The 27,184-nt window shown below is 42.7% G+C and overlaps 1 protein-coding gene across 1 annotated transcript in view; it reads left to right on the top strand.

Annotated features, from left to right (window-relative positions):
• The window catches only part of PDE11A (phosphodiesterase 11A), a 312,626-nt gene extending 286,027 nt beyond the window's left edge, over positions 1 to 26,599 (top strand). Inside the window, exon 20 of the mRNA XM_037130066.2 lies at positions 25,088 to 26,599. Coding sequence (XP_036985961.2) covers positions 25,088 to 25,243 — 156 coding nt within the window. The 3' untranslated portion in view covers positions 25,244 to 26,599. The remainder of the gene's footprint in view (positions 1 to 25,087) is intronic.
• Positions 26,600 to 27,184: the final 585 nt, after the last annotated feature.

Genomic DNA, 27,184 nt, shown 5'->3' with positions numbered 1-27,184 from the left:
CTTACATTTCTTATCGAACACTTTGAAATCTTCGGTTAAGAAGGAAGTTACTTGAGTTTAAACTGAAAAGAGCAATTTCCAGAATTTAGAGAGTAATATGAGCACATCACATGACTTATTATCCCTGACTTTTCACATCTGTTTTATTTTATTACTTATCTGTAAGGGTACATGCACCTGCTATTTTGACCCTCAGGAAGTTAACATACAGAAATGTTAGTGACACTACCAACAAATTAGAGTTGTATCCTGCTTACGCTGGGCCTTGGTTTTGGTGTGATGGCCTTTCTACCCTGGCGGCATGGTTCTTCTCCTGCCTTGTTATTGAACTGAATGGGAGAGTCACGCATTCTGAAGGGGAGTGTGGGAGGAACTGTGCGTAAACGTTCGTTTGTACCTGCAGCTCTGTCTCCTCACTAACAAAGCATGGAAATCGTGTTCATTTTGAGTTCCTTATCTCCCTAGCTTTTAAAAATGATCTCATGGATTCACTTGTAAATTCTTTACAAAGTTTTTAAAACAACGTTTCAAAGAGCCTGCCAACTGAATCTTTGTGGAGTGATTTTAAGTATTCTCTTTTTTAATTGAAAATATTGGGGTGACATTGGTTCACAAAACCATACAGGTTTCCAGTGTACAGCTCAACAAAACATCATCTGCACACAGCATTGAGTGCCCATCACCCCAAGCAAAGTCTCTTTTCATCCCTATTTCCCACCCTTTGCCCACTGCCACCTGCCGGGCACCCCCACTTCCCTTTGGCTATCACCACACTGCTCTCTGTATCCATGTGTATATTTATATATATGTATATGTGTGTGTATGTTTTTGTTTAATCCCTTCACCTTCTTTCATCCAGTGACCCCCAGCCACCCTCCCCTCTGACAGCTGTCAGTTGGTTCCACATATCCAGGCCTCTGTTTCTATTTTGTTTGTCAGTTTATTTTGTTCACTAGATTCCACATATAAGTAAGATCATATGATATTTGTATTTCTTTCTCTGACTGGCTTGTTTCACTTAGCGCAATAATCTCCAGGTCCACTCATGCTCTTGCAAAAGGTTAAAATTTCCTTTTTTGCAAGGCTGAGTAGTATTCTATTGAGGATCCCTATTTTATTCCATCTCATGCAATGGATTTTTCATTATTGAACTAGATAATTGTGCATAACTGTAGGTGTTTCAGAACTGAAATGGAATCAGTCAGTGGGAAGGAGTCGCCATTAGTGCAAGGACACAAAATCTTTTGGAAGTGACTCACTGAGCCAAGAGTCACTAAGGTGACACTAATTACTGAGGCAAAATGTCTGCGGGAACTCGGGCTGTTGTTGAGGATGTTGCTGGGGCTTTGAACATGGAAGTGCAGTGGTGAAGAGTCTGAGAGGGTAGAAGGCAAACGGGAAAGTAGGCAGGTGGCAGGGATCTCAAATGTGATCGGCCTGAAATCACATGGCCTCAGTCATGGAGCATAAGAACGCACTGTGGCCTTGCTAAGTCAGCATGGCAGAGGGCCAAAGCCTACAGAATAGTACATAGGAAACAAAGAATGTCCCTTTCATTTCTTTTTTAAAGATTTTATTTATTTATTTTTAGAGATAGGGGAAGGGAGGGAGAGAAACATCAGTGTGCAGAGATACATCAATCTGTTGTCTCTTACTCACCCCCAGTCATTCACCCCCTGGCCTGTAATCCAGGCATGTGCCGGGACCAGGAATTGAACTGGTGCCCTTTCAGTTTGCAGGCTGGCATTCAATCTACTGAGCAACACTAGCCAGGGCCCTTCCATTTCTTTCCCCTGGTCTTTCACTTCTTTTAAGGCCAGGGTTCTGAACCTAAGATGGGGCAGGTTCAGGTGGCAAGAAAGCTCACAGAGCCTGAGGGTGTTGCACAGAGAGCTGGAATCTGCTTGCAGCTGCTTTGCAGGGGAGCAGCGTGCAGGGGTGCAGTCTGGCGAGGGCCTCCACTGGAGGCTGCTGGGAGCCTCAGTAGGACCCAACCAAGAGTTCGGTGGGAAGAGCAGGGGCGCAATTGGGCTGTAAATACAACTTTTGACTTCATTGACTTTCTCTTGATAATTCGGGTTTACTGCATGGTTCTGAAAGAGTTGTGCTCATCAAATAGCAAAACAGATCATGCACTCTCTGCTTGTGCTCCAGTTTGCGGAGTTTTGTCTCTCCTCCAAGCAATAATGGCTAGTCTTCCTTGCCTGAAGGGCTGGCTACTCATTTGTGTGCTGAGGTGGGAACTTATAAAAAGTACAAGGAACCATTTGGGATGTTCACTACATTCAAAATTGAAACTCTTATCTCCACAACAACTTTGATTTCCAGCCTATTTGTCACTATGTTGAGGTAGAACAATGCAACCACATTCTTTCCTCCCTCTCCCTCCCACCCCGGGAAATCTATTCATTAGGAAGTTTCCTCAGTACTGTGATTGATTAAAAGTGACTGACAGAAATACATTAAAATATAGAAATAAAATGGTAGGTAAGGAACAGTCCTAGATCCACGGATAGTTGTAGAAGAGGGAGCTATGACATGTTTGTTTATAAGTGGATATATAATTCTCCAAAACTTGCTCATCTTTTTAAGCTCACGGTTCTAAACTTTTCTTTAAAAAAAAAAAGAAAAAGAAAATTGTCCTAACAGGCGGAAGTCATGATTTATCTTTGACAGCTTTTTAATCGAGAAGCATACAGAGAGCCAGGAGTGGGCTGGGAACCAGCAAAGCATGGTCCCCGGGAGAGGGCTGAAGCCCTGCGTGTGTAGTTAACGCTGTCTTAGCAGGGAATCTGGAGGAGCACGTTGACATCTGATTCCTGTGCTCTCTGCTGTCTCTGCACCCTGCTGGGGATCCATTAGCCTGCTGCTCAACATCTTTGGAAAGAGAAAAAAAGAACAAATAAAAAAAGACACCATCAGACTTTGAAGTCATAGCTGCGCCAGCCTTAGGGATAAACAAAAACCTGATGTCGGGGTGTCACACTGAGCTTCTCTGTCTGCAGTGGCAAGCTAAGTTTTTGTTCTGTATTTTCATTCTCCACTTAATCAAACCTCAGTGTACCTAGATTTCAGTGATGAACAGAGGCATTAGAGACCTTCTGTTTGTTAAAGATTGAGGGATTTTCCTATGAACATCATCAGATTTTCAGCTCATCCCAAACTGGCTCTTCATGTTGGATTTTTTTGCACAGATGATGCAAAAGAGCTGGACCTGGACAGGCCATAGCCAGAGTAATTTTCCTTTCCTCCTTCCCTTCCTTCCTTCCTTCCTTCCTTCCTTCCTTCCTTCCTTCCTTCCTTCCTTCCTTCCTTCCTTCCTTCCTTCCTTCCAATTTCTCTCTCTCTCTCTCTCTTTTCCCCCCAAAAAGGAAGGGAAACTTTGGCAACAATATTGCATCTTTACAAAAGTGTCGTGGGGCTCCTGTAACAGGCAGGGCTTCTGATGTTATGATAATAGTAATTTTTGACTTTTTTTCTGTCTTCAGTTTCCATGGTCATTTTGGAAAATAGATTCTACTTAATGCAATTATAAATATAATCTCTAGAAAAAAAGAATTTTTAATGTGTAGTTGAAATTGTAGAGACTGAGAATTAGAATTGATAAAATGGAAAAAGCACGTAAAGAGCCACTCCAAGACAATTCTTCTGGATACCAATAAAGGCACCTTAAAAAAACTCAGTGTTGCTCCATATGGTTCATGCTCCGTGTCCAATGTTATTTTCCAGAATGAGATCATTTTCTTTCTATTTTTTAAAATTTGTTTATTGATTATGCTATTATAGTTTTCCCAGTTGTTCCCCCTTTGCCCCCTTCTGTCCAGTACCCCCATTCCCTCCAGCATTCGCCCCCTTAGTTTATGACCGTGAGTCGTGCATATTAATTTCTTTAGCTTCTCCATTTCCTATACTATTCTTGTTATAGCCACCGGACGCGAGAATAATTTTCATTTATAGGCCCCTCAACTATAGTCTGTCTCCCAAAGTTTTGACAAAATGACTTCCTTTTAAAAAAATGGATCAGGGCATCCCCCTGCTTAAATACCTCTGATTAGTACCACCATGTATAGAATACCTTTCAGGTTCCTTGGGGGATGAGCATTCCAGGGACCCTTGGATGAGGCCCCTGCCTCTTGGCCTCACCTCCTGTCGCCCTGCTCCCTTCCTCACCATGCACCCTTTGCCCCAAAGCATGGGACGCACTTGCCCTATTGTCCATCTTCGTTTGCCTTTGCTTACACCTCCTTCCAGAGACTGGCAGCCCAATCTGTCATCTCTTCTGTTAAACTTTTCCTCCCCACAACACTTGTACTGCACTCTATCCGTCTCTTTATAGTGACACATAGCACTCTGTACTGTGATTATCTCTGTCCATCTGTATCTTCTCCACGTTAGACCAGTTCTTGGGACCATGATATTCCTTTTATCTAGCATAGTGCCTTGCATATCTGACTTGCTCAATAAATGTTGAACAAATGAATGAGGAAACAGAGGAGTGAATGATGGGATGCAGCACCGCAGAATTAATTGTCAGCAGTGGAATGAATGTACAAAGTTGGGTAATAATGTCATTTTAAGTTATCATCTATGAATATATAAAACCTTTTACCAGAGTACATATGCGCTGTTATATTCATACCCATAATCTGAAGTATATGGTCTATGATATCTTTTTAGAAAGTGGTTTAGTTCGTATCATGCTTGAATTAGCCCTTAATTTTAATGTAAAAGGCCAGTTTATAGCCATGGATTTTTCAGGGCTTTGACTTTTTCAACTAGGAAATTCATGAAATTCCCTTTTATTCAGCATTGCCAGGAAATGTAGTCTTCTAGCTATTTTAATATTCAAGTTTATAAAGAGAATTAGCACATAAACATAGATTTCAAGAAATTATATTGTAAACTGCATGCCCTTCCAAGAAATTATAATACAATAAGCACACTAAGTTTATCATGATTAAAATTCCTCTTTCTTTGACTTAGAAGACTGTCCAGATCCTATAGTACCTAACATTTATCTGTACAAGCATCAGAGAATTATGTGCTACGTGATGAAGGGCTGAAGAGGAGAGGGCTCATTACAGAAGAGCACTGACGTTTACGTCACTTCCTGCTTCGTGCCTGGCCTGCGGCCAGTGAAGGCATCTCGCGCTCTTGGCTGCATCTCCCAGTTCTTTCTGAACACCTGACATGCCAGGATGTTCAATTTTGTAATGTTGCACCTCCACTTCTAAAAAAGTAAGTTTTACTTGGTAAAGCAACAAGCTCTATGAACATTTTTATAAATAAAATGGACTTTCATTATTTTATTTCATGCAGCTAGAAAAAAATCTCTTCTTTTAACAGTGTCATTTAACCCATTCCTAGTCAAATGCATTTTATGAGCTCAAAACTGCTATTGTGAATCCATATTAAAATGCTGGAATCGGATGAAAAAATGATAATATCCTCCCTAATAAGGCCTTTAAAAGTAGAATTTAAGATAAGGTCTATTTTCCTTATCTAGCTGACCGACCGAAGTAACTCTTTTTAAAAGTGCTTCTACTTTGGAATCATGAAGTTAGAAATCGCTTAACCCCCAAGTCCATACAAGACTTGGAATGTTGCCTTTACTTAAGTTACTTCCCAGTTCCTCTAGGAAGCATATTTTGAAAGCTAATTTACCTCTTCTTCATGGCACTGTCTTCTTTGACTCCCTTCAAAGAAAGAGGGCAGAAGGGAGAGAGGGAAGGAGCAAGAGAAGAAGGAAGAAAGGGAGATAGAGAAAGAAAATCACATTTTTTTAACCAGGAAAGGAATCAAGGTGACCTTTAAAGATTGTTTTTTGCACTGTAAGTGTCCCTTCAAAATGTCTGCACTTCAATGTTCATTTGAAGGGTCTGCATTGTTTGAGCTCCTGGGAAGTGAGGCGTGAGATAAACAAAGCGTTCTCATTGTGCTATTGCCAAGCGATCTTCAGTTCTATTCTAAGCATTTTCGAACTGAATTCAAGGAGGCAGTGTTTGAATCCTTGGCTATCACCACTCATTTAATTATCTGAGTTGCAGCTGTAACGATATTAACCAAATCACTCGAGTCACAGCCTCCTTTTAGCAAGCAGACGCTGTATGGCAATGTGATCACAGACAGCCAAGCTCTCTACCTCATGCAGCAACCCACAGGGCAGCCCAGCAGCTGAGTCTGGCAGCCAGCATCTCCAACCAAGTTAGGGACTTCTGTCCGACTGAGTTTTTGGAAAAGAGGTTCAGTATCAGGGTCCTACAGACACAAGAGTATCCTTATGCTTTTGTAAGTAGACTGTATTTTCCACTGGATAAGGGCTTAAATTTTAAACTTTACAAGGTGCTTTTACATACACAATTAAATTTGACCTTAACTCTGTGAGGGAAGAAAGTACTTCATTCTGGATCCTATAATGTCTAATGGTCTAAGTTTTATACACGAGGAAACTGAAACCTAAAGAAGCTAATGGACTTAATCAGAGTGATGTTGTTAATACATGGCAGAGCCAGAATTTCAAGGCCAAGTTCTCTCAGTCTTACCTGGCTGCATTCTCCCACTCTGCTGCCCTGAGAAAGTGAAAGGCGACGACATCTTGTCCCGCAGTTTCTCTGCCTTGGGAAAACTCCATATACAACATAAAACTCCAACTGCTTTAAGGAGAAGGATACAGGGACCAGAATAGAGATTCTAGGGAGAGCAATTCCAGCAGGACTGGGTGGGCTAATAGACTCTATTTAGCTGGTTACTGTAGAAAACTTTCCAAAAATATTTTATGTCTATGTCAAGTTGTCTCTGATCTAGTACATTCACCTGTCAAGTGGGGCTTTATTGCAATTAAATACATGGACAGGCCTCACTAGTTTATGTCCTCAACTTCACAAGAATTTCATTAATATAATAATAAAGGAATTTTTGAAAGATAAAACTTTCTTGGGCAACAGGAAGAGGCTGGAGGAATCTTGAAAAGCACGATAGAAGAAGCCTATAATACTATGAACAGAATGTTAGTAGAAGTCAGGAATGTTAACTCCGGGAATAAAGACTCAGAGGAAATGAGGAGCGCAGCAGAGAAAATAGGTATCACCTCAGAGAATACCCAAGTCTTTGAGAGCAGACTGTGAGGAGAAATAAGGGCCTGCCTCACAATCTCGTAATCCTGTGATGCCCCTTTATGCCATTACCCAAATGCAGACACATTTTCACCCACGTGCACTACTGTATTCTGCTTTGAACACTCAACCTTATGTTAATGTTGCCACATTTCTAATATAATTTTCATATTGTCCTTTGAAATGACAGCCTAATATTCCAATCAGTTGACTTTGCATCAATTAGTCAGTCATCTCCTTCTTGTTTTTTTTCTAGTAAATTCTGAAATAAACACCTTTGTTTATTATTTTATTGACTTGTTTAATACTATTAATTGTGATTAGACATAGTGAAGTTGTATTCCTTTAAAAAAAATACATCTAAACTCTGAAGGACAACAGATTGTGAGAGGAGACAAGATCGCCTCACGTATTGGAAGCTGTAAAGGAAGTAACTGCCCAGAATGTGTGCAGAAGGGGATGCCAGCCAGAATGAGCTGATCTGTCTTTCAGAAGGAACTCCTGAGAGGCTCAGGACTCCGAGGGGCCAAGGACAGCCAAGAGGAGGTGTATCAGATTCCTGGGGCTGCCTACCAAGGCACAGGGTACCTTAAAACAACAGGAATCTATTCTTTCCCAGTTCTGGAGGCTAAAAGTCTGGAATGAAAACAAGACAGGGGGGGTTCCTTCTAAAGGCTGTGAGGAGGAGTCTGTTCCATGTCTTCCTCCTGTCTTCTGGTGGTTGCCAGCCATCCTTGGCATTCCTTGGCTTATGGATGCACCACTGCTTCTGTCTTCCTGCGTCCCTGCACCTTCACATGTTCTTGTAAGAACAGCAGCCACTGGATATAAAAGCACAGTCTAATCCAATAGGACTTCTTAACTTCATTATATCTGCAAAGACCCTATTTCTAAGTAAGGTCACATTCTCAGGTACCAGCATATCTTTTGGGGACACAATTCGATCCACAACACTGAGGTTGAGGCATGAGCCTGGAGACAAGAGAAAAGGTTGGAAGGAGTGAATGGCATTTCGGGAATCTCCCAGGACCCACGCAGCCAGGTAAACAGCCTCCGCAGCAGCCTCTGCCCAGGTGGTGAGGGAGCTCTTCTCTTGGGGCACTCCTTCGGAAAGCTCCTGGCTGGAACTAAGTCTGTGGGCTGGCTCAACCCCCAAACACCCTCCTACCCTGGTCGCAAGACACCTGCAGCCAAAAACCCCAGAAGAATAAAAGTGGGATTTCACACCGGGAAAACAGAACAGCCTCAGAGAAAAGACCTGCATTTGGGACTCCCTCCGTGAGAGTCAACTGCCTGTAGGATGCCCTAAACATGACATGCAGTCGATCAAGCTTCTCCCACGTCCCCTCTCCCCTATACACAACTGCCTTTAATGCGTCTTTCTTGGAGCCTTGCACTTAAATGTATGCAAACAGATAACGGCCTCAGTGTGTTTGAGGAAAGCCTGTAATAAGAAGGAATGGAAGCAAGTCAAAAAAAAAAACATGATTGAGAACAGAATCAAAGCACACAGTAAAGGCAAAAAAAACTTCAAAAAAACCCTCTAGTATCATCAGAACAACAAGAAATATTATAAAAGGAGACCAAATGTTTGTTTTGTCCTTCTCTGCGTTTGAGTTTCGTGTCATGATTTTTTCCCCTCCTCCGGGTCCCCTGTACCACAGGGGCTCCCCTGGCTCTGTCTCTCCGGCTAGCTGTCTCCATGCAGACCCTTGTCGTGCTCAGCAGCACCCCCTCCCCAGCTTCACCCCTCAATACCACTGTTCAAGTTAGCGCTAGAGTTATCTCCCAAAAGCAAATTCAGTTGCAGGTCCTTCAGACCCTAGTGCCTCCACATTACCAGAAGGAACAAAATCCAAGCTCAAGCACAGCAACTTGGCATGCTCACCTCCTCTCCCTCCTTCCCTTGTACCCTCTGTTCTTGACATAACTGGCCACTTGCCATTTCCCAAATTGCTTCCCCACTCATGTCCCACACCCTTTACTCCCCAGGTCTCTTTGTTAGGACTACCATTCCCTTTTCTTCCCAAGCAAATCCTACGCTTACTCTAGGAATCTGTTCAGATGTCAGGCTCCTGTAAAACTTCTCTTTGCCTCCAGGAGGTAGATATTGCAGTCTCTTGGATGCTTTGCATTTTCTCTTGTTTACATGTTACACTTATTTGCATTCATTGTCTCTGTTACTCCACCACACTGAGTACCACAACCTTTGCCCTCATCCAGGCTGGAGCATCAGCGTGTAAGTTGTTACCCAGACCCCACGGGACTGCCTCAGCAACACAGCCAGAGTGCAGGAGGGACGGAAGGTAGAAGGAGCAGGTTGTCATGCTGCCGCCAGGAAGACCTTGCGTTCCCTCGGCATCTTTCAGGCATGCCCTGAGATCACCTGCCATTTCTGAGTTGCCCTGTGCTGAGCATTAGCATTCCTCTGTCTTACATTTGAGAAACTAAGGAGGTTATACTTGCTGCTCAGAATCACCCAATGAATTGGGAAGTATCAACATGTGAACCAATGCCTCCCATAAGCAAAGGCTTACACCACAAAATCGTAAAATAATAGCAAAGCAAGAATTATTCTCCAAGCCTTTGACTTAATATGTCCTCTGTGATCTCAGTGCTGTAGATGGTCTGAACAGCTGAAAAATCTAACTGGGAACATATAAAGGGTGAAACAGAGACAGAATAAAAGAGAAGAGACCTAAGACGAGGCAGTAAGGGGTGAATGTTTTTTATGAGTGTCCTCTTTCAAATCCACCCTTTGCACTCATAAAACCTAAGGTTCATTATCATCAGCTTTCTTCTTACAGTGATTACCACTGGCTTGTAGGTTTGATTGAAAGGAATTCCACTCTGCTACTTTTTTAAGGCCTCTGGCCTTGGAAAGGGACTTTCTTCTTGGAGCAAACGGAACTGATACTTGATACCACCCTTTCTAAGAGTCTGAATGAAGAGGGATGAGGTACATGGACATGCCTTAACGGTATGCATTAAAGCCCTCCACACATGTGAGTTGTTAGTACGGTTAGCATCGTTCACATGCTCTCCATGCTTCAGTAGTCTCTGTTGCAAACTGGGAAAAATAGCCAAACTGCCTGTCTTGCTAAGACAGGAGTCTTGCTATGTAAGGAGTTTATGACCACATTTATTGAGCCCTTACTATATGCCAGGCCCCAGACTGACTTACCAGCACTATCTGGTTTAATTCTCTTAGCAATCTCAACTCACATAGTATTCTTACCCGCCCCCCCCCCCTTTCAAATGTAAAACCGAAGCTACAGACTTTCTGTAACTTGCGCAAGAACATACAGATGTTAAGTGACGCAATTTAGGTTCTTTCTGCTCTCACGTCTGGGCTCCTCACCGGTGTGATCATCTGAGCTGTACGTGCAGGCATTAGCATTATGTAAATCTTGTGTCCTTATTGGGTTGCCTTAAACGGAGGCAATTTGCAGCAGTAACACTAGAGTGTTTCACTGGGAGCAAACTTGCCCATCAGCAGTAGGTGAGGAAGCGAAACCCTGAAAGGTCGCTGTGGCAAAGCTGGTTTTAGAACCAAGTCTTTTGGCTTTTATTTTCAGGTTTGTTCCCAGATACCCCACCATCTGCGTATAAAATTTGAAACATATTATCTGAAAAGTTTTCAAAGCTATTCAGAAGGGACGGGGAATCGACATTAGCAGTGATGCAGATTTTAAACAAGCAGAAAGCAGATGGGGGCCAGGGAGTTTGCCTTGAAGGACAGCGTGGTGCACCAAGATGCCTCCCAGAATGGGGGAAATTAAATGAAAAGTCAGCAAACAAGGTAGAAAAGACAGCCCTGAAAGGGCCTGAGAAACTGAACAGAAACCCTGAAGGAAGATAAATGGATAATTTAAAAGCCATTCAGTTTTTAAGAAAGACAAAGAATAAGCTACATTGCATCAGAAAAGGCCTAGAAATGATGATGGATGGGGCCCTTCACAGGAGGGGCGAGCACCGCGGAACCACAGTTGGCTGCACAATTCCCAGCTGAGGGCGAATTTGAAGAACTAAATAAGGATATGAGACTGATATGGATTGAAGAGTGTTTCAAAATCTATTTAATGGCCAGGCAGGGGACATTGATCGCCTTTCAGAGGAAATGTCTAGGATCAATGAGGTAGTCATCCTTTATTTGGGGTGGGGATTGGTGACGGGAGTGGGGAAGGGGCTTATATGTAACATCGCAACAAACATTAAGGTACTAAACTAATTTTTGAATTATGGCAGTAAAGCACTATATTATTTTGATCTTTGTGAAATAAGCCATTTCTCTTTTTTATCCTTGTATTTGTAAGCCTTCTTTAAGTACATGCAATCAGATGACTTGTTATTTAATAATTCTAACACATGATCACAGATTGCTAATTCCTTTACCCAAAAGTTCACGTTAAACTGTTAAATACAATATTTCATTGTTAAGTAGTTTATACACACCCAGCGAGCAGAATCCAAAAGGTACAGAAAGCATTAGAAAAAAGTGTCCCCCAGACACTCAGTTCCTGTCCCTTGGGACGGTCACCAGTAACCAATTTCTTGTGTGTCTGTCTAAGATAGTCCATATAAAAGCAAAACAGTTTTTACACTGTTTTGTACGTAATGGTCACACATTTTGTTTTATAGCATGTATGTCTGTATGTGCTCATACACATGTATATATATCCTGCCTAACCCTGCTCCCTACCTTGTTTTTTCACACTTCATAGCACTGTCTCATTCTTTTTGATAGCTGTCAAGTATTAGATTTTATAGATGAATATATTATTAACCACTAATTAATTATTTAATTATTTGAGGACTCAGTGCTTCTAATACTCTGCTGTTGTGAACAAGTGCAATAAATATCACTATAAATGCATCATCTTCATACTTTATTTGCAGGATAAATATGCAGAAGTGGGATGACTGGGCATTTGGCATATGGACATTTAAAATTCTGATAGATATTGCCAACTTTTCCTTTGCAGACTTTGAACAAATTTATATTCCCACCAGCAATGTCTAATCTGCCTATTTCTCTACATCCTTCCTAATACAGTATGTTATTCAACTCCTTGAATTTTGCTGATAAAATAGGTACAGCATCTTTCTTATAGTTTCCACTTGTATTTTTCATGTCGTAAATGTGTCTGACCACATTTTTAGCAGGGCTTTATTTAGGAGCCATTTGTACTTTTTCTGTTTGGTTAGTGATCTTTTTTCTCACTGAATTGTAGGAGATCAGTATATATTAAGAAATAGACTTACTCTGTAGCAAAAGTGGCAGATGTTTTTCCTAAGTTGTCATTTATCTTTTTACTTTGTTTATGCTATACAGAAATACACTGGTTTTATGTAGTCAGATTCATGAGTCTTTTCTTTTATGGCTGATGGAATTTATGTCATACATAGAATGACTTTCCTGTTCCAAAATTATAATGTTTTAAAAATTCTCAGAACTTATTTCAGTATTCTATGGCTTCATTTTTATATTTATATCTGTTATTTATCTGACTTTGCTTTTATTTTGGGGGATGTAAAGTGGAAGCTCAGAATAGTTTTTTAAAATATATTTATTGATTATGCTATTACAGTTGTCCCATTCCCCCCCTTTATTTCAGTCCACCCTGCACACTCCCTCCCACTCACATTCTCCCCCTTTAGTTCATGCTTATGGGTCATACATATAAGTTCTTTGGCTTCTACATTTCCCATACTATTCTTAACCCCCCCCCCCGTCTATTTTCTACATATCATACTATTTATTCTCTGTACCTTTTCCCTCTCCCCACGACTCCTCTGCCAGAATAGTTTTTCAGTCTGCTACCCAATTTCTCAGTTTTTGACTAATCATTTTCCTTATGATTTAAAATGTCATTTTATTGTACTCTAAATTCCCTTCAATTCTATTTCTACTCTTTCTATTCTCTTCTATTCATCTGCCTGCTGCATCATGCAATTTTAATTATTTTGCTTTATAATATATTTTAATGATAAGCCTAGTTTAACCTTCCCCATTACCCTTTCAGTATTTTCTGGGTATTCTTATTTATTTTTTACATAGAAGCTTTAGAATTTAGTTCGAAAACAAATCTGGTATGTTTTTTTATTGGGATGAATATTTAATTTTAAATGATCGATGTTTGAAAATTAAATTAATATAAAACTCCCTGACATTGAATCGACAGAAAATGTTGCTGATGAGGAAGTTTTTGTTCATGAAATTTTAATGTTCTCTTTCTTAAACTGGACCTCAAACATGTAATAAAAAATAGAGTGGGCATCGGTCCTGCCGCCCCACACATACAAACTTTTCCCATATGTTGGCCCTTTGGGGAGTTAGGATGTGGAAAAAAGCCACGATAGCAAACCCTCAACCAGGTCGTAAAGTAGGCAGACTGGCCCTTTCCTACCGACTGGGAGAAGACCAACTAGTGGTACAGCATCCTCCCCATATACCCAGTGCTATGTGCAAAATATTATTCCTTTCTTGTCTTTTTTTCTTTCTCTCCAAAATCTCACTTTTTAAATTATATGGTAAAGTTTAGAAAAAGGAAGCTTCTCTCACCATATGGAGTGAAACTCCCAAAACAACAGAGGATTTTCATCCCCAAGGATCTTTACCTAAAGTCAGAGCATTTCTGGTGGATGCTGTAGGTCCGGTTCTCTGGAGATCGGGGCTTTGGGAGGCCGGCTTGGATGGCCTCTCCTGTCTTGAATCCGAGCACTGGTTGGTGCTGGGCACGAGGACCATTTTTAAACTCTCATGAGAAATGCTCAGTAATCATTGTCTTTGCACAGTGCTAACTAAGAAGTTCATTAGTACAGATAATTAGTCTTTTGAGTCTTTGGGGACTTTCAAATACCGTTGGCCTCCCATACCCACAAAATCCACATTCGCATATTTAACCAAGTGGGGATCAAAAATATTCAGAAAAAAATGTTACATTGTTGTTGACATGTACTGTGTAGTTAGGCCTATGATGTTTTCATCCTTACAGAACATGAACAGACTTTTTTTCTTGTCATTATTCCTGAAACATAACACTATTAGCAATGATTTCCACAGCACATGCATTGCATTAGGTATTACAAGTAATCCAGAGATTATGTAAGTGCACGGGAGGTTGTGCACAGGTTATATGCCAATACTTGGCCATTTTACGTAAGGAATTGGGCATCTGCAGGTTTTGGTGCCCATGGGTGTCCTGGAACCAATTCACTGTGGTTACTGAGGAATGAGAGTTTCAGCTAAAAAACAGAAGAGCAAATACCAATAGAGTATTCTAGAATCCACTCTTAGCGGCACCTTACTCAGGACGTCATGCCCACTGAGGACCTGGAATTGCAATCCCATGCTTGTCCCACCCTCTCACATGGGCACCATATCCATTTTGTTGGGAGAAGCCTAAGGCTCAAGGCCCATAACAAGCAGACAAGAAAACCTATAGTAAATAACTCTGTGCAGCCCACCAACTCAATTTTAAATATGGTCTCTTTTACACGTTGAACTCTGCAAAAATAATACATTTGATCTATTTCTGTAAAATCTGAGGTACACGGTTTTATGAGAAAACATCCTGGTATGTGGAGAGGTGGACCCTTTCCATGTGCCTGTGCCTTAGTTACAGGTCTCAACCGCCTCTTCTGTGAAGCCCCATCCATCAGGGCCTGTGCCCTTCCTCCCATGTCAGACACTGCCTACCCAGTGAGCATGACTGATTAGCTACCAACCTGCTCTGAAAGCCGGACCAACAGGATGGCCTGTGACAGTATCCTAGAGGAGCTCATTATAGCAGAAGAGACAGTTCTCTTTGCTTCCGATTACACTCACTGTCTTGAGACTTGCCTGTTATTTATTACTTAAAACCCTGGTTGTATTTTCCTGAGGCAGGAGAGAGTAGAGAAGTCACAAATAAAAGCTTCACTCTCTACATCTAATGTTTGGGAGGTGGTGTTTCTTCATTAATCGGTGAGGTCACCTCCCTGTGAACTGGGCTTAAAACAGCATCACAGACACTAGACAAGAGTTGCCCTGTCCTGACACTGCAGTTAGGTGTGGGACACCTGTCGTCATCAGCATCCCGGTCAAGGTCTCTTCCGTGAAGATGCCGGGGCTCTGCACTTAGACGGGCCTGGACTGACATTCCAGCTCTGCTGTACACTAAGCCATGCGCACTTGGGCTCTTTTGACTTTATTTTCCCAATCTCAGGCTCCTCATTTGTCAAAACAGGGCCACTGGGACCTGCCCACAGCACTGCTGTGAGGTTAACCAGCTAACACATGGAGAGGTCTCAGCACAGCGTCCAGAGCACAGGACACATTCAATGCTTTGGTTAGTTTGCTTTGGCAAGATGTGTTTTACTATCACAGTGAGCAGGCCTCAGCCCACAGACATGTTTTATTTTGTTGAATGCTATTTTTTAAATGATAAAATATCCAGTTTGCCATAGGCCCCACCACTCCCTACTATGTCATGTAGTGTACTTCCTTCTTTAACGTTCCTGCCCTGGCCCTGTGGACATTTGAATTTAAAGCTCTTGCCCTATATTATGGAAATAATAATGCTATTAATCCAAGAAGACTAAAATCCCTGTCTCATAAATTCAGAACGTTAATGTCATTTATAAATATCATTTTCCACAAAGGAATCCCTTAAGCATATGAATAAAATAAGCTAAACAAGCAACCTGGGAAATCAGGAAGGAAATGGAAAAGGAAAGAAAAGAGGAAAACGACTATAATATTTTGTTGCATTTCACTTTTATAGGCACTGCTAATCTGCTTCAGACCTTGGAAGGAAAATGATCTCTTTCTAAGTTATTACTTGTACTGTAATTAGCTTTCAGGATATTAGACATTGATGCTACAAACATTGATGGTATAACATGGCTGGACCGTGCCTTTAGGATTCCGATTACAGATCTGAATCATTCTTGCAGTGGATTCTAATGAGCTTCTTGTCTCATACTAAGCATTAGCTCTGTAGCATCTTTACTGCTACTTGGTTAACCATCTTACATTATTTAGGTTTTAATATCTCAAATATCACTAACAAAACAAAGTTCTGACAATATTTTTTTGACTCATGCCAAAATCTGGCATAGCCAACCTGTTAGTGCTGAACAGTAACAGACCCACAAAGTAATGCCATATGTAAGAAATAGTTTTCCCAACTGGAAAAGAATCTCACTCAATACGGTAAGTGTGGAATAACACTGAACTCCGCTAAGGAGAACATCACATCTGGTTGCTGTTTTCCTTTTCTGTCCAGGTTCACTTGGTTCACAGGGAAAATCCAGGTGAAATGGACTCTGCCTCCCAATCCCTTTTGTTCCCCTTCCTTGGAAGCCAAAACTCCGTAGGCCTGCTGAATTGCCACCAGAAGGAACTGGCATTTACTGAGTATTTTCAGGCTAAGAATGAGCAACCTTTTAAGAAACTTCTAAAGAGTCCAGCAGACTCTGAGGGTTCCAGAAAAAAGGAGATGCTGCCAGCTGGTCCCTGACTCTCACTACCTCGGGTAAAGAGGCCGCTCAGCAAGTGTGTGGCAGCTTTTTATGCTGGGGAAGCTGACAGTCCCTCATGCCAGCCACCAATTCGAAGTGTTGTGGGGGTTTCAATCGCACATGATTCCTGGGGTGGCAGAGAACGTAAATGACAATAGCAAGAGACCCATCATTTGGAGCTCAGAAACTCGCTCAACGTAGTTTGAACAGAAATGGAATTTTTTAACTTAAGCAACTGGGGAGCTTAGAGGTACAGTTGGCCGGTGGCCTTCAGCTGGATCCAGTGGATTCAAAGCCACCATAAGACATACGTCCCCTTTTTCCCTGCCTAATTATGGTTTGGTTTCACTCAATCAGGCTTTCCTCACTTGTCTTGGTAGCTCTAAGGTCACATGTTTATTATAAGAATTATTCACACTAAAAAAGGAAGGAAGGAAGGAAGGAAGGAAGGAAGGAAGGAAGGAAGGAAGGAAGGAAGGAAGGAAGGAAGGAAGGGAGGGAGGGAGGAAGGAAGGAAGGAAAAAGAAAAAGGAAGGGAAGGGAAGGGAAGGGAAGGGAAGGGAGGGGAGGGGAGGGAGGCAAACCTCATTTGCAGTGGTTCCAGGTAAAACCTAGAGAGAGCTCTAATGGCCTTGGCTTGGTGCCCATACCCACCCCTGCACCACTCCCCAGGGCACTCCCGTTGCATGGTCCTGAACTGTGTGCCTACTCAGAGGACATGGAATGCATTCTGTTGTAGCTTCTGCTGTCTAGTCCAGCTCACTACACCTCACTGCCAAAAGACATTAACTTACCACTCCCAATGGAGGGAATTCATTCAAGTATCAAAATGCCTAGACTTAATCTGACACCTGTACAGGTAGACAGAAAATAGAGACTTACAATATAGCACTAATTCTCTCAGTTAGGAATTGCATGCAGCCACTGGTAACGGATCTGAAACCCAAGTAGCTTAAACAAGAGAAAAATTAATTTTTCTGATAAAAAATAATCCAGATAAGTCCATTTGAGGCTGCTATTATATGGATGTTTCATGGTCTTCAGAGACCCAGTCCCTATTTATACTCAAGAATGCCTCATAGTCACAAGATGGTCACTGTATTTCCAGCCATCATGTTAATATTCCAGCAGCAACAAAGACATAGAGGCAAGGACAAAAGATGCACCTCCCAGCTGAATAAATGCCCATATAAGCCTTTTCTCAGACGCTCATCCTTATGAATTCTGCTTACACCTCCCTGGCTCAGGGAAGGCCAAATGCATACTGGGCGGGCAAACTAGCAGTCTCTGTTAGAGATACCAGACTCCTGGTGGAGTAAATGACTCTGTCCCCAAGCAGGACAGAAGGCATAAGGCCAAAACTCCATGCATTCTAGCCTCGGAAGAACCCAACAGTACCCAGTGCCTGGCCCGGTTACATGTGTGACATAACAAATGTAAACGGTTATTCATTTTCTGGTTTTAGCCATCACACACTAAAGATTTATTTTCAAGCTGCTTTTTTTAATGTGGATGTTTAAAATATTTATCCAAAAAGACTTGGCTTTCTTCTGTGTTCACCAGTAGTGTTTGTTTTCAAAGTAAGTTTTAAAAGCTGCCGGAAGCCTCCTAAGGTAGTTAATACATTATCTTAAGCAAATTAATGCAAATTAATTTTTACACAACCTTGAGTTTTAAAGGCCATTGACCTGGGGAGGGAAGGAGTAGGTGTGGGAGGAATCCGTGTGCCGTGTCCCGTCCGGGCCCCGCAGCCAGCCTCATCTGCTCTCCCGGGCAGGGACTAGCACCTTCGGCTGCTCCCCCGCTAACACTCCATGTGCCGTTTAGCTTCCTTTTTTTTTTTCTTTTTTAAACCCAGGAAGAGGTTAAAATGCCTAGAAAGATGTGTATTTCAAGTTTTCTAGAAAAGTTGCTGGCATTACTTTTGGCATTTCCAAACTCTGTTTTTTGTGGGTTTTTAACTCAAGTTTCCAGTGGGTTTTATGTTTTTTTTTCTTTTTTTGTTTTGTTTCTGGATTTTATTTTCTTTTAATACTTTTCAGTAGGGTCTTATAGCCCATTTGTACCCAATGAGAGACACTAAAAGGTTCAGGGTAGGAGGCGGTGAGTTGGATGTGTGAGTTTGGATCAGTGACCGCCTGAGGGTGGCTACCATGTGGCAAGTGGATTGAACAGGAGCAAAGGAAAGGCCCGGAGCCCAGTGAGGGGGCAGCAGCAGGTGAAAGCAATTGAAAAGAGGATGGCAGCCCGGACTAAAAGTGTAAAAATGGCAACAGACGAACACCCAAAGACGCTTTGGAAGTAGGATTGACAAAACTTGGTGACACTTTGGATGTGGGGGGGAGGGAGATGGCATCAATGACCTGCAGATTTCTGAGTTGGGCAGTGGGGGGGGAGATGATAACGCACAGTTCCTGAGAGAGGCAGCCGAGAGCAGCAGCAGCGAATTCAGAGAAAGGTGGTAAGTTCGGTTCCAGGCAGGCAGTTCACTGTCCGGCCTTCACAACACAACAGAAGAGTGGAAGGTCTGCAAGCCAAGCGTGATTCTTAGCCAACCGCATCATTGTAGCATGGCCTACAAAATCCAGGAATATGTCAGAAGAAATCATGACTAATCTTCCCCCTTGGGAACCAAGAGGAACTAGCTGTTCAACAGTTCAGTGCCTTAAAGTCTGGATTTGCTCACAGAATTGGCCACTTCTCTCTGAAGTCATATACCTGAAGCAGAAGCTTCCACTGTTTCTCAGAGATGCCCTCTGCCAGTCATGTGAGTTCAAGAGCGTTTCAGGGCCCGGCCCCTGCTGCACGCTGCTGGCCCCTCCTGTTGAAGGTCTGGGCAGAGATGACACCAGTTGGTCATATCAACAATGATTTTCCATTTCAAAATGCCAACCCCTAGCTGGGCCGTTTGACATTTCACTCAGAAAGTAAATAATATGATAGTAAAGTGACCACATCTTCATAATAGCAACATTGCCCTCAAACAGATGTTGGAGGTGGACTCCAGGTTTGTTTTTATATTTCACCAAAAAGTAGATATTTTTTAGAATACATTAAATTCTCTCTCCTCTACCATGCATTGTATCTCTTCGTTTCCAAATATTTCTTTTGAGTAAGGTAGGAATGGGAGAAGGCAAAAAGCACTAAGTCTTATAGTCTGCACTCTGGAATATATACTTCAACGACAGATGTGAAAACTGTTTTCTTTCTTTGGCTTTAAAATAAATAAATAACCACCTCGAGGATTTCCTCAACATTTTAATTTTTTTAAATATCTTATTTATTTATTTATTTATTTATTTATTTATTTATTTAGAGGGGAAGGTAGGGAGGAAGAGAGGGAGAGAACCATCAGTGTGAGAGAGAAGCATTGATTGGTTGCCTCTCATACACCCCAACAAGGGACCAGGCCTGCAACCCGGGCACACGCCCTCACCGGGAATGGCACTGGTGACCTTGTGCTTTCTAGGACGGTGCCCAACCAAATGACTCATGCTGGCCAGGGCTCCTCAAAATTTTCAAAAGGTACTAATGACACAGTTGGACATTATTGGGTTTGAAGATAAATCTGGGTTCAGTATGGTGGGGTCCTCTGTGTTCCCTTCCAATAGCGGAGTACAGGAGTAGTAACTTGTTCTCACAGCGCGGCTCGCTCTTTGCTTGTCCCCTTGTCCCACGTCTGCCCATCTCTCGGCGGCTGAATTCCAAGAGGTGACTGTGCGTGCTAGGAAGCACACACTGGGCCGGGGGTAGCAGGCATGGGTTGTGATGGCAGAGGAAAAGCAAGGCCAGGTCCAAGGAATAATGGTAATAAGAGAGAATACTCTGCTCATTTCCCATGGGGGTCCTTCTGGGTTTGTGTTTACAGCAGGTTTTTGTAGCAGGTCAGAATGGACTGACCCCGCTCTCCACCCTGGCGGCTGTCCTGGCCTTGACCCTCCTTCCTGCCACTGTTCTGAGGGTGGCGTGGAGGAGGGGCTGTCGTTCCCAGAAGTCACTGAGGCAGGAGCTAGAGATACAAGGAAGCAAGGCCTTGTCTCCACTTTCCCTGGGAACTCTTGGGATGACACAGAGTTGTTTAAAACCAATGATGAGAAACTCCCACTCCTGGCCGTAATAGAGCGACAGGACCAAGAAAACGAAACAAAAAGCAACCCCAGAAAAATACGCGGAACAGTTTTCAGACAGTCGACAACAGGCAACACAGAGGAGTGATTCGTGAGAGAGGGGAACAGATGAAATGAGCTTAAAGTTGTCCTGCCTTCCTTGCCTGGAGACAGTTTGCAGACCAGGCACAGAGCGGGGAGCCTAAGCGAAGCCTCACTGAGATGAGGGGCAGAGCCAGGAGTCTGGGAGGCCACGGCGGCGGCGGGAGGTCCCAGGGAAGCGCACCAGAGGAGAGTGCTGTGCGGGAGAGCCGAGGGCTGCCGAGGGCTGCGGAGGGCCTTGGAGTCCCCCAGGCTGCTCACCAGGTGCATGTGAGGAAACCGCTGAGGCTGAGGGAAGAACCAGCAAAAAGCAGCAAATAGAACAATCCTCACGGGCTGGGGAATAGTTCATGTTCCCACCAGACAGCATATTAAAGAAAAACCTTGAATATATGAGGTACTGAGTACAGTTCTCAGAAAATTAATCTCTAAAAATTATTGCCTAAAAGAGGCCTAGATAAAAGGCTACTCTGGACCCACCCAAAGAAGTTTAAAAACAAGTCTTAAAAGGACCGAATTTTTACTAAGTAAGCTAACTGCATTCCAAAACAAAACTAAAAAATGTTTAAAGAAATGCTAAAAAAAAAAATCCAGCACCCAACAACATAGAATTCCCAGTGTCTGATATCCAATCCCAAATCACCAGGCATGCAAAGAAGCAAGAAAATTGGACCCATAATAATATAATAATGAGAAAAATCAATCAATTACACTCAGAAATGATACAGATCATAAAATTGATAGAAAGGACAATGAGGCATTTATTATATTTTGTATGTTCAAGAGGGTAGAGGAAGGGTTGAGCATGACAAAGTCGTGGAAGATATTTTTTAAAAGACTCAAAGTAAACTTCTGTCAATGAGAATTGCAACTTTCGAGAGGATTCACAGCAGACTGAGCTCTGCAGAAGGAAAACTCAGTGACGGCAACAGAAAATTGGAATTTGGCCCCTCCTCTCGCTACATCCTCCGGCTGCTAATTTCTGCCCAGCACACTCGTTCCAACTCAAGCATCAAAATAATGTTCTTCCACGGGGTTTGATTTCACTCCGTCTCTGAGAGAAACGCCTGAAATGGTGAGGGAATCACCTTAATTATACTTATATACACTATACATATGTCATGTATTATACAAATACATTATGTGCATCTACATATAGAGTATGTATATGTTTATTTGCTTGCATATGCATAAAATGTTTCTTGAGGGTTACCCAAGTTGCCTCTAGAAAAGGACCCAGGTGTCTGGGGCAGGGAATGAAGTGAAATTTTACCCTATACTATTGTACCCTTTGTATCCATTGAACTGTGTGAATATATTACTTAGTCAAAACCTAAATAAAAATGGAATAAATTGTATGTGATGGTCACAGGTGGACTCAAGCATGAAGTGTGAATGGAATCAGGAAGGAGGTAAGGGAATGACTAGGGGCCCAAGGCTGTGTCCTCTGGTGGGGCGGGTTTCCAAGGCCCAGCCTACGATGGGCCAGGAGGGAGCTTGGGACCCGCAGTGATAGCCATACAGTTGTCCCAAGGGATAGTGAGCAGCACCTCCCAAGCTGGGTCATTAGGTCAGTACGGACCCTAACCTCCACTTGGGGCAGCACTCAAGTTGTCAGTGCTACACTGACGAAGCAGGTTGTAGTTTAAAGGCAAAACACCGCAAGTCCTGGAACATTAAGTACAAGGTATAGGGATATGTAGTTTTGAGCTCCATACAAGGAATGACATTCTAAAATCAGAAGAGAGAGTAAACCGAACCCCTCTGGGAGGTGGTGAGTCTACTGCCTTTGGACACGTTTAAAAATTGAACGGCCACACCGCAGGAAGGCCACAGAGGAGACCCAGCAGCCCGCGGTGCCAGGCGCCCTGCAAGGGGCTTTTCGAGTGCCTCTGCAGGCGTGTGGACAGGGAGCAGGGGGCGAGAAGTAAGCCCTTGCTGCATGAACAGCAGGTCAAACAAGACGGGCAGTAGAAGCGTTTGCACAGAACCCATCAGGTGGCACTCGCTGATGAGGAGCTTTTAGGAATACTCTCACCTTTCTAAATACTGGGACATTTATCTTCTGGGTGGCACCTGGCACATGATCACTGAGAACCCTTTGCTCTCCTATATTCTAATAGTTCTATATTTTCTCAGTTAACTGCATTTGTGTAACAAATTTATAGTGCGAGTAGGAGTAATGCTTCAGGATTGGCTTTTTGCTCCCTTCGCCTGGAACCAGGGAAAAACGTACCCTAGTTTGTCAATTCTGTGTTTAAGGAGAATATAAAACAAAGAAAAGCAATCCTGAGAAATATGTACCCCTCCCCCCCCACACAAATTTTTTTCAACACAAAAGAAGAGGCAGAACAAAGAGCTACATAAAGGAAAGAAATCTTTTTGGGGGGGCTAAGCCACATAAATTTAAATGGTTTAAGGAAAAAAATTGGTGAAGAAATTTGAATCATGGACAGGTGCTATGAATGTAATTTAAAATGCTCGGGAAGCTGCCAGAGAAAAATGTGTTGCTTTTGAGATCATTTCCCAGCAGCTTCATAAAAGAAAACTGATTACAGGAATTTAATAAGTAAAACCAAGCCAAAATACAGTAATCAAATGAGTTTTTAATTACATTTCAGGCAGAAAAAAATCCAGTTTTTGCTCCTGAGATTAAAAAAAAAATAAGTTCTAGAGAAATGCTTTTGAAGCAGGAAAATAACGTAAACACTAATTTCCATAGGAATTATAGTAGTCAGTTTAATGAAAAGGCTTCAGCAGAGTGAAGGGGAGCCAGTGCCAGACTATATTAAATAGAACCATGGCCTTCACTGCTACCTCACACTATTGTCTAATTAAAGCCCCACGCATTGAGCAGAAACAGGTACCTGCATTTTTCCCGTGCAAATAGACAGGATTTTTGATCACTGCCTGAGTTATTCAGTTGCTGTATTACTTCTATATGGAATAAAATTAGATGTTGTTACGTGTTGCTTGAAGTGCTAAATATCACTTTTTTAAAGAGAGAGAACATGCTCTGTTTAAGGGTCATCTCAGCCGGGTTGGAGTCCTCGCTGCCCCGCAGAATACCAGGAGGTTATTTCTGGGCTTTTCAACCCGTCTTACTTACTTACCTTACTTCTAGGTACCTGTTGCTTGTGGTCCTATGACTTCCTGGAGTGGGTGGTTGAGCGTATGAACAGGTGGTTCGCCATCGTGCTCAGGAAAGAACATCCTCAGCTAGACGAGCTGTTGGAGGACTGTTCTCGGCCGCAGGCCCTGCGCGGAGAAAGCTGCTTAGGAGGCGTGCTGAAACCGCAGGGCGTTTGTTTCCCTGGCGGTGAATGGGACACGCCAGCGAGGTGTCTCATCGGTGGCCCCGGAACACTGACTTGAGGCGTAGAGCGGAGACTCGAAGTGTTATGTTCCCGTGAGCTGACGCCCCCACAGCTCCACGATCCATGTTTTCATTTGTTACCTTGTTCCACTGGAGGTAAGAAGGGGCGAACCAAGTTTTGTGAGGCAAAAGTTTGTGAGGACTTTAAAAAATACAAAATTAAGTCAAAAGAAAATTTTTAGAGGGATTACCTGCAGTTAGGACGCCAAATCCTGGGCTTCATTAGCCTCATGGTCTGTCGGCTTCTGGCCACAAGCTACATGTCCTCTTCCTTCATCTCTCCTACGCCCCTCCGTCTTTCTCCTCTACACTCCTTTTCTTTTCCCTTGTGTCTATTTCCACACATATTCTCGTGGTGCTCTGTACTTTGGGCACAGCTCCCAGATTCTTAGCTTTAAAAATGAGCACCTCTTCTCGTTTCAGGATTTACTTTGCCTTTATCATTCAGGTAAGTCCACCAGGAGTCATCCACGGTAGAGTAAATGGTAGGCTTATTTTTGTAAAAATTTTAGTTCGTGGTCTACCGAGATCTAGAGGCCTCCATGGCAGGTAAAGATGCAAGTGTGAGCAGACATGTGTGAGCTACATACAGGTGTTTTGTTTCTTGTCTTCTTCCCTATGAATCTAAAACAAGGTCATAACCTAATTGTCTGGCACCCTGGAGTAGTACCTGGCCACCTGTATTTTTTCATATTCTTTATAGGCTCTATTCATATAAAACAATGGCACTAAATACATCTCTACTTCTTGTAAATGGCTCCTGGTTACCAAATAATCATCACTTTTTATTTCTTATAGCTGGTTTCCATTCTCGTAAGTGAAAGCTGGAAAATCATGTGAGTGACTCTGGTTTCTCCCCCCACCTTTCTGTTGTTTTATCTTAGGCATTGGTGAAGGTCAACGTGAAACTCAAGCCAATGCTGGATTCAGTGGCTGCCAACAGAAGTAAGTGGGAGGAGTTGCACCAGAAAAGGCTGCTGGTCTCAGCTGCCTCCCCCTCCTCTGCAGGTCTCACAACGGCTGGTGAAAACAGTAACTAACCCTCAGGGTCAGCTTATGCTGCAAAATGACTGCATCCTGAATGGCCAGCTTTGGTCCAGCCACATCATCATTTTGTCCTTTAAGCTCAGACAGACATAAAGTCTGAAGGATGTGCGGGGAAACACGCCTGGGCTTTCACCTTGAAGTGTGGTCAGCGGGAGAGAATGAGACAAGGAGAGAGGAGGAGGTGGGGCGGGAAGCACATCCCAGGGCCCCCCGCTTCCATGCTGAGCAGATGTGGGCTGAGACTGAGACAGGCGCTGGGTGGAGGACCACTGTGATCCAGGACCTGAGGACAGCCGGCCCTGCTCATTGTGAGCCAAGGGAACGCAAAACAGCACAGGCGTCCTTAGCGCCGCTTCATTTTGCACACACCTCTTTTATTTGTTCCAAGCCAAACAAAGCCTGACTTTGCTTCCTTTCCCAAGAGCCCTTTGTGCCAGGCTGTTCCAAGAATCCCAACTTGTATTCTGTAGAGGTATTTTGTTTTTTTATCCTAGAGGTTCTTCATGGTGGCTCAGAGCCTATAACACACTTATCTCCCTAAAAGATAAACTATATTATCCTTATAAACACCAACCCTTCCTTCATTTTCCCTAAAAAAATCCATAGTAGGAATACATCAAATGTGTTTGTCTTATTGGTGTTTATATAAGATTCACAACACTGTACTGGAATCATGGTCCCCTTTTTTAGTTTCGTAATTCAACCTTCATTGTAGAGCAAAGTCTATTCCTAGAAGGAATAAATTAATTGGCTTTACTTAAAAAGTTAGGATGAGCCCTGGCTGGTGTGGCTCAGAGGATTGAGCGCTGGCCTGAGAACCACAGAGTCTCAGGTTCAATTCCTAGTCAGAGCATATGCGTGTGTTGTGGGCCAGGTCCTCAGTAGGGGGCGCACAAGAGGCAAACACACATTGATGTTTCTCTCCCTCTCTTTCTCCTTCCTTTCCTCTCTGTCTAAAAATAAAATAAATAAAATCTTTTTAAAAAGTCAGGATGAAAGGAAATCTAGGAAATCTCTAGTTGGACTTACTACAAGTGACATGCGAACATTTAGAAACTATTTCCAACAACGAAACTTTTCACAGGATACCACAGCATCATGGAGTATGATCATTGACTACCTTGAGTTCTCCTCGTGATGGTTTTTGTATGAAATTGAAGATTACTGTCAGTACCAACCTGTAGCAAAATACAGGAGTCCCCAGTTTTGGATTTTTCCTTAAGTGTAAGAAATAACCCTTGAAAGCTAGAGAAAGAATGGTCTAGACAGAGAACAAATATTCTACTAAAAGATTGAAAAAAGGTGAAGGGACCAGTCAAAGAACATATGAAGGACCCGTGGGGATTGACTGTGGGAGTGTGGGGTGGTCTTGGCAGAGGGGGGTGAAGGGGTGAAATTGGACAACTGTAATAGCATAAACAATAAAATGTTTTTTAAAAAGCCAGGTTTATCATGGGTAAGAATAAATTATATTAAATGGATGCAATGACTAGAAAGCTACTTTGCTTCCCATTTTATATGAAACTGAGGACATGCTATGCCTTCTCTGAAGAATGCTAGGCTAGAAGCTAAGATGTATACCCAGCTTTGGCACTATTGATAGGATGATTTTATATAATTCACCTAACTTCTTCCAGTCAATTTCCTCCTTTGTCAAGTAAGATCACACTAGGAAATGATTTTCAAACATGTTTTAACCTTGGACCTCTTTGTTGAAATACATCTAACAAGGAATCCCCAAGACATAAAACATTTGACAGCCCAAGTCCTCCATGTGAAGCTGGGCTGGGGCTCCAGAGTCGCTGCAAACCCTCGAGTTTTCAATTACGTGCATGGTGGTCCATGAAAGGGCTGTGAGGGGATTGAAAATCTCTAGACCAGATGAACCTTAAAGTCCATTCGAGCTCTGAAAATTTTTAAATCTACAAGCCTTC

The sequence above is a fragment of the Artibeus jamaicensis genome, unplaced genomic scaffold (genome assembly GCF_021234435.1).
Source record: "Artibeus jamaicensis isolate MK-2021 breed Jamaican fruit bat unplaced genomic scaffold, CSHL_Jam_final contig_391, whole genome shotgun sequence".
Classification (NCBI taxonomy): Eukaryota; Metazoa; Chordata; class Mammalia; order Chiroptera; family Phyllostomidae; genus Artibeus; species Artibeus jamaicensis.
Note: the sequence above shows the minus strand (reverse complement) of the source record. Positions and strands in the feature narration are given on the sequence as shown.